The 7,281-nt window shown below is 62.3% G+C and overlaps 1 protein-coding gene across 2 annotated transcripts; it reads left to right on the top strand.

Annotated features, from left to right (window-relative positions):
* Window positions 1-20: 20 nt before the first annotated feature.
* On the top strand, window positions 21-6,842 carry SPHK1 (sphingosine kinase 1). Of its 2 annotated transcripts, XM_015879787.2 has the most exons (7): window positions 21-234; window positions 1,189-1,294; window positions 2,872-3,139; window positions 4,866-5,015; window positions 5,142-5,236; window positions 5,383-5,498; window positions 5,607-6,842. In XM_015879787.2, exons 2-7 carry the CDS (start codon window positions 1,244-1,246, stop codon window positions 6,382-6,384), a joined length of 1,458 nt encoding a protein of 485 aa, XP_015735273.1. In that variant the 5' UTR covers window positions 21-234; window positions 1,189-1,243; the 3' UTR covers window positions 6,385-6,842. The 2 variants fall into 2 exon arrangements, with proteins under 2 accessions (XP_015735273.1, XP_015735272.1); XM_015879786.2 differs by lacking the exons at window positions 21-234; window positions 1,189-1,294 and having other exon boundaries at window positions 1,668-3,139.
* The last annotated feature ends 439 nt before the right edge of the window (window positions 6,843-7,281 follow it).

The raw sequence follows: 7,281 nt of genomic DNA, 5'->3' as shown, positions 1-7,281 counted from the left end.
TGAATAGAAGGGCGGAGTTTGGCTCCTCAGCACCTCGATGCGGCCAGCAGAGCTCAGCGAGGCTCTTTAGTGATCGCCCCACACCCATTATGTGTCCTCTGTCCGTGTTTGGGCTCAGAACGGCCCCTCGTTGCCCTGTTGTACCCCTCGGCCAACTGCGCTCCCTGTGAGGCCTACCTGCCTCAGCACCACACGGGGACGGGCCTTGTGTGAGCACAGAGCGGCTCCAGAGAGGTGAAAAGGCAGCAAACACGATGCTGGGGGGGAATGGGCTGTGATGGGGGGGCCTGAGATGGGCATGGGGGGGTCCTGGTGGAAGTAATGGCTTTAGTTGACAATGGTGCGGGTCCTGAGATCGCGGCTGGGGGGTGATAGGGCCGTTGCTGGGGCTCGGTCACGGGACACAGGCTGGTGCTTGTGGGGGGATTAGGGTATATTGGGGGGGAATAGGCTGTTGCTGGGGGGGAAATAGTCCCATAATGGGTTCTGTGGGAATAGGCCATTAAGGGGCTGCGGGGAACAATAGGCCATTATGGGTGGGAATAGGGACTATGCGGGAGGGGGAATAGGCCATTGATGGGGGGGAATAGGCCATTGATGGGGCGGGAATTTAGCCTGTTGCTGTGGGGTGGGTACAGGCCATTGCTGGGGCGGGAATATGGCCATTGATGGGTTGGAATAGGCTGGTTTACTGGGGGAGGGGAGGAATAGGCCGTGATGGGGGGATTAGGCCTGTCTTGCGGGGGGGAGGGGGGAATAGGCCATAATAGGGGGGAATAGGCCATGATGGGGGGGAATAGGCCATACTGGGGAGAATAGGCCTTGATGGGGTTGAATAGGCTGTGCTGGGGGGGAACAGGCCATGGTGGGGGGGAATAGGCTGTGCTGGGAGGGGAGTAGGCTGTACTGGGGTCATCCTGAGTGGGACTGAGGGGGATCTGAGCAATGCTGGAGGTGAATGGGCACTGCTTGTGTGTCCTGAGCAGTGCTGGGTGGCTCTTAAGTGGGCCTGGGGGGGGGGTTCTGAGAAGAGCTGTGGGGGCAATGGGCAATTCTGGGGGGTCCTGAGCGTTGCTGAGAGCCACACAGAGCTTATTATGGGAGCAGCCAGCCCTGCTGTCCCCCAGGTGGTTCCCATTGCAGCCTATGAGTCAGCTCCCAAATATGCCTTTGCTCATCCCACTGCAGGAAACCGCTGCTGGGAAGTGGTGGAAGCACAACCACAGCCCGGCATCTGGGGGAGATGGAGCTGCCACAGCTGGGATTCCATTGCTCCGGTACTGGGCTGAGCTTGGTAAGTGAAGGGAGGTGACCTCAGACATATTGCTATGTAAGTCATCAGCTGTGGGGATGAGCAGCCCCAAGCCTCGTGTGATTCCACCCCTTCCTGCTCTATGCCTGTTGTTCCCAGTGTGGTTCATCCCCATTGCAGCACCAGCCTGTCCCCCTGCCAAGCCCTACAGCCCAGCCAGGCCCTGTACGCTGCTATTTCTGGCTCCACCTTGAGACTCGTGCTGTGATGCTAAAAGAGACCAATGCTAAACGGGCATCAGGAGCAGCTGGGACACAAATGGCTGCAGCTCCTACAGGCAGGTTGAGCTCCACAAAGTGCCTTACACCAGAGGGGGAAGCAGTGTGGGGAGGGGAGACATTGAGTGGGGGTTTAGTGGGGAACAAGGGCAGAGCCCAAAATTCGGCCCCACGGCACCTGCCAGCAGCACCTCCTCATTTCCTCCATCCACGTCCCGTGTTGAGCGGAAATACAACGTGTGTGAGTCACCAGGAAGGCCGGCAGCATGCGGCTGCTTCCTGCACTGGCACCGAACGGGGTGTCAGCTCTGACCCATGGCACAGCCCACCCCCAATCCCAAAAGGATGCTCCGCCCCGCCCGGCTTTTAAACAGGAATCTCCTTAGAAAGTGGAAAGCATCAAACCCTGCTGTGGGGCTCTTGTGTTTTTAGGTATCCCGATAAAGCAAAACCCAGCCAGCTTTGCCCTGTGCGTGGTTGGGTGTTCATCTCCCCACCCTCCCTGCATCTATAGGGTGGGCATGGGGGTGAGAGGGCTGCTGGAAGTGAGAAGGGTATGGTGCCCTGGTGCTGGGAGTTGTGGGGTCAGCACTGGGTTTAGCTCTGTGCTCACAGTCTGTGCTCAGGGTTATGGGGTCTGTGCTCAGGGTTATGGGGTCAGGGCTGGGTTGTAAGGTGTAGCCTTTGGGTTATGGGGTCCAGGCTGGGTTGTAGGGTGTAGGCTTTGAGTTATGGGGTCCAGGCTGGGTTGTAGGGTGTAGGCTTTGGGTTATGGGGTCCAGGCTGGGTTGTAGGGTGTAGGCTTTGGGTTGTGGGCTCCAGCCTGCATTATGGGGTTTGTGCTCAGAGATACGGATCTATGCTGGGTCATGGCGGTCTGTACTTGGGGTTGTGGGCTGTGCACTGGGTCATGGGGTTGGTGCTTAGGGATCCGTGCTGTGCTGTGGCATCAATGCTTGCGGTTATGGGTCTGCGGCTGCCAGCACGGCACCCACACGCGTAGGGCACCTGCAGGCACAGCACCCTCGGCTTGTGATCCATAGGACCCGCCCCTCGTAGGGCAGCCCTCGGGTAAACCGAGGCCGGGGTGTGTTTAGGGGGGGTGTGTTATATGGGGCCGCCTCCTGCCATTGCCGAGCATTGCGCCGGGTGTCAGCAGCGAGCAGCGGCGGGCGGCGCTCCCGGTTCGTGCCGGCCCCGCTCCGCGCTCCGATGGCCGCCGGCCGCCGGGTCCCGTCGCACGGTGACGGCGGGGCGGTGCTGCTGCGGGGCCGCTTCAACACGGGACCGTGTCCCGGTTCGGCCTCTTGGTCCGTGGCTCTGACCGAACGGGAGCTGCAGGTGCTGCGTCCCGGCGGTCCCGACGCCGCGCTCCGTTTGGCCGATTGCGTGGGTAGCTCCGCGTTCCCGTCCGGCCCCGCCGCCGCCTGTTTCTCCCTCGTGGGTTACCCGTTCCGTAAGGCCCGATGGGGTTCCCCCGCCCGGCAGCGCCTGCAGAGGACTTTCCGCGTTTCCCAACACCCCGAAGCCGAGGAGAATCTCCGCATCGCCCAGGCCTGGAGCCAACGCATCCGAGAGCTCTCGCTGCCCGCAGCGCCCACGCGGGACGGTGAGAAGCGGCGGCGCAACGCGAGTGGGTCGGGGGGGAGGGGGGGGAGTTTATCGGACTGCGATATGGGACGGGGACGTTGGGGTCGCTCCATCCGTCCCTTTAAAGCCCGGCGGGGCCCTTCGCGTTGTACTCGCCGCCTCCTTCCACCGGTTTAATGAGTAGCGAAGCTTTAAAGCGGTGGGAGGAAGGTCCGCAGCGGTGGGGCACAGAGCGGAGCTCCGTGTGTTCCTTTGGCCCCAACCCGCGGAGGGGCAGAGGATGGAGCCCGTCCGTCCCCCGGTGTCTCCGGCCGCGTTGGAGCAGGTTGAATCCTCTGCACCGCAGCCACCCAGCTCCGGTGGGAGGGAGGGGAGGAGGGAGGGATGCTCTCACATCGCTCACATCTCTCACATCTCTCACATCTCTCACATCGCTCTCCTGCCCGTGTTCTACAACGCGGCCTTTTGGGTTTGATCCGCAGCTGTAGAGCAGCTCGCTGCCTCTCCTTGTCAATAAGAACAACCGGAGGAGCCGAGGCCCGATGGGAGCTGGCTGCCGCCGTGCTCCGGCGTTGCAGCGCGTTGGGGCGGTGCGAGATTTGCAGCTCGCCGGGGATTTACGAAGCTCCTTCCCCCGGTTCATTGCTGCGTTACGGATGTGTCTCACCACGCCCCGTGCTGGCCGTGCCGTGTGCGGGGCAGATAAGGCCGCCGGCGTGCGGGGCCATCGGGGCACCCCGTACCTGCAATAGGGGGCAGCCGCCCCACGGCACCGCGGTGTCATCAATGGGGACGAAGTCCATTTCAACCCCTGATGTTCCCCCAGGGGCTGCCGGCTCCGTCCTGCCCTATGGGGTCAGCGGGGTCCGATGGGGTCACGTTGGCTCCTCGTGCACCGCAGCCCTTTATGTGCCGATGTTGCAATCCATGGGGCGCCCGGTGCCACCGATGGGGCCGGAGCGGGGCTGAGCCGCGGCCATCGCGAGCAGCCGGTCCCGTCCCGTCCCGTCCATGTGCTGCCGGCTGATAAGGAGCCGTGCAGGGCAGGGGGTGTTGGGTGGTGGCCAGCGCCGGACCCAGCCCGCAGGACTCCGGTTCCGTGCAGCCCTGCGGCTTTTGCCCCGCGATCATCCCGTGTTCGTGCGCTCTCAGCTCCGGGTGAGCAGAACTACGGGCTTCCCGAGCTGTGCTGTGCTGGGAAACGCTGTCAGCGTTCGTGACTCACCGCTCTGTGCGCTGTCAGTGTGCAAAACCTCAGCCCTACAGAGCCCCCCCGCCCCCCTGAACCCCCTGTGAACCCGTGTTTGTTGCAGCATCGCGGTGCCGTGCTCACATTGCATCCCTCTCATCCCTGCAATGGGGGCTGTTGGGTCACAGCAGCGCATGGAGTGATTGCTGCAGGTTGTGGGGACAGCAGGGTGTGGGGCAATGCAGCCCCCAGCAGCCTGTAATTACAGCACGGATGGGGCTGTGTGTGGAAGCTGAGCCCCGTGGGGAGCAAAGCATCCATCTGCCAGCACAGGTGGCAGTGCCGGCCCTGCTCCAGCAGGGTTGGATGTGGGGAATCAATAGCTTGACCCCCCCAAAGCCCTCACTCATCCCCTGCTCTTGGCTCGCTGTGCCCCCACATCTCTCAGTGCAGACCCCCCTCCAGCCCCTCCTCAGCACTCTGTGTCCCTTAGGACCATAGCAGGCTGCTCACCGAGCCCACCAGCCCCACCGTGCTGACCTCCTGCTCCCCCCAGGTGCCAGCTATGGGGTGCTGCCCCGGCCCTGCCGAGCGCTGGTGCTGCTGAACCCGCAGAGCGGCGCTGGCCGCGCTCTTGAGGACTTCCAGGCCGTGGTGCAGCCCATGCTGGCAGATGCCGACATCACACCCACCATCTTTGTCACCGGTGAGTCCCCAAGGACCCTCCTCCTGCACAGCACCCACCTGGGATGGGCTCCTATGGGGCTGTTGTCACCATCCCGGGGTGGCAGTGGGCAGAGTGGAGGACTCACTGCTCTGATTTGCGCTGCAGAGAGAGCCCACCACGCTCAGGAGAAGGTGCGGGATGAAGAGCTGTCGCAGTGGGACGTGCTGGTGGTGATGTCTGGGGATGGGCTGCTCCACGAGGTGAGAGCCTGGGGTCAGCTCTGGGGGCAAACCAGGGGGAGATGGAAAGACAAAACCCAGCTGGAAGCCATTGGGGCACTGTGGGGTCACTGGGGTCTTTGTGCAGCCCCACGTGCCACCAGCTCCCCCCAACCTTCCTCCTGCAGGTGCTGAATGGGCTGATGGAGCGGCCGGACTGGGAGGAAGCCCTGCAGACCCCGCTGTGCATCCTGCCCGGGGGCTCTGGGAACGCACTGGCTGCCTCCATCAACTACTATGCGGGGTGAGTGGGGTGTGTGTGTGGGATGGGGACCAGCCCAGCGCTGGTGCACAAAGGCAGCGTCCTTAGGGGGTGTCACAGCTCACCCTCACCCTTCTCTGTCCCCCTCAGCAACGACCACGTGGCCAAGAAGAAACTGCTGACCAACTGCACCTTCATCCTGTGCAAGGGGCTGCACGCTCCCATGGACTTGGTCTCATTGAGCACAGCCTCAGGCAAACGTTTCTTCTCCTTCCTGGGCTTTGGATGGGGTTTCATTGCCGACGTGGACATCGACAGTGAGAAGTACCGTCGGCTGGGTAACGCACGCTTCACTCTGGGTACACTGCAGTGCTTGGTTCGGCTGCGTGTCTACCAGGGCCGCCTCTCCTACCTGCCTGCAGCCAATGAGCCAGGCACCCCCATGGACAGCAAGGCATCCAGCCACCAGGCCAAAGCAGCAGCAGGGACAGAGGCGCTGAGCGGGCACGGGGCGCTGCCTGCAGACACGCTGCTGGTGCCGCTGGGGCAGCCGGTGCCGCCCCATTGGGTGGTGGTGCCCGAGGAGGAGTTTGTCTGCGTCTACGCCATCTACCAGTCCCACCTGGGCACCAACCTGCTGATGGCTCCAACAGCGCGGCTGCACGACGGCTGCATCCACCTCTTCTACGTGGGGGCCGGCATCAGCCGCGTGGCGCTGCTGAAGATCTTCCTGGCCATGGGCAGGGGGACACACATGGATCTGAACTGCCCCCACCTGCACTGCGTCCCGGTACGCGCCTTCCGCCTGGAGCCGCGGGGCAGCGCCGGCATCATGACGGTGGACGGGGAGGCGTTGGCGTGTGAGCCCGTGCAGGGCCAGATCCACAGCAACATGTGCCACGTGGTCACTGGGTCCACTGGTTCCTAGGGCCGGCTGTGGGCGCGCAGCCCTCCTCCCACTCAGGAACCAACTCTTCCAGCAATAGCTCTCCGTGCCCATGGAGCTCTTGGTGCCCATTGGGCTCTCCATGCCCGCGGGCACTCGGCCTTTTGCTTAGCTTTACCCTGCTGGGGACAGCGCCGTCCCATAATGAGCCGTGAGCCGCAGCAGGTGCTCAGTGCCAGCTCCGTCCTGGTGCCATCGGTACGACGGCCCCACGTCCTGGGTGGCTGCGCCGGCACAGCCACGTCCCCAGGTTTGGTGGCACCTCTCATGTCCCCGCCGGGCTGAGCCGGGACCAAACCAACACCTACCAGGAGACATCAACCACCCCGTCCTGTTTTGGTTTTGTTTTGTTTTCCAAGAGCTCCCAGTAGAAGCAGAGTTTATTCTTGTGAGAAATGCAATAAATATGGAGCGTTTGCATAAAAAGAAAGCCAAAGCCACCCAGCCCCAATACAAGGACACACCCAGAGTGTTCAGTGCCTGCAGGGGGGGAGGTGAGGCTGAATGTGACCATAGAGAACCCACATCTCCCCCCACAGCTCATGGAGGGGCCCTTCCCATGAGCTGGGCTGGGGTGGATCACAGCCTTCTTTGCAGTAATTACAGCTCTCAGCACAAAGGAGGGCATAGAGCCACGTTTATTCATCTACAAAGCATGCAATTAGGATGGGGGGGATGGAGAGAAGAACCTGATCTCCACACACAGCTGGGGGTCCTGGGCAGCACAGCCTGCAGGCAGGGGCTGCACAAATAGAGGGAAGAAAAAGAGACCGACAGCCCAAACTACTCACAGAGGCGGAATTTAATGGCAAGTCATCTTCCCTCCTTTATTACACCTCGGTTTGGCCAAACCACCACCACCACCACCACCAAACAATT

The sequence above is a fragment of the Coturnix japonica genome, chromosome 18, assembly GCF_001577835.2.
Source record: "Coturnix japonica isolate 7356 chromosome 18, Coturnix japonica 2.1, whole genome shotgun sequence".
Lineage (NCBI taxonomy): Eukaryota > Metazoa > Chordata > Aves > Galliformes > Phasianidae > Coturnix > Coturnix japonica.
Note: the sequence above shows the minus strand (reverse complement) of the source record. Positions and strands in the feature narration are given on the sequence as shown.

Bases quoted from the DNA above. Each gene is read 5' to 3' on its own strand.
- SPHK1 (XM_015879786.2), top strand. From the start codon at position 2,743: ATGGCCGCCGGCCGCCGGGTCCCGTCGCACGGTGACGGCGGGGCGGTG. The intron at 5,016-5,141 runs GTGAGTCCCCAA...TTTGCGCTGCAG, and splicing joins ACCCACCATCTTTGTCACCG to AGAGAGCCCACCACGCTCAG. The intron at 5,237-5,382 runs GTGAGAGCCTGG...TTCCTCCTGCAG, and splicing joins GGGATGGGCTGCTCCACGAG to GTGCTGAATGGGCTGATGGA.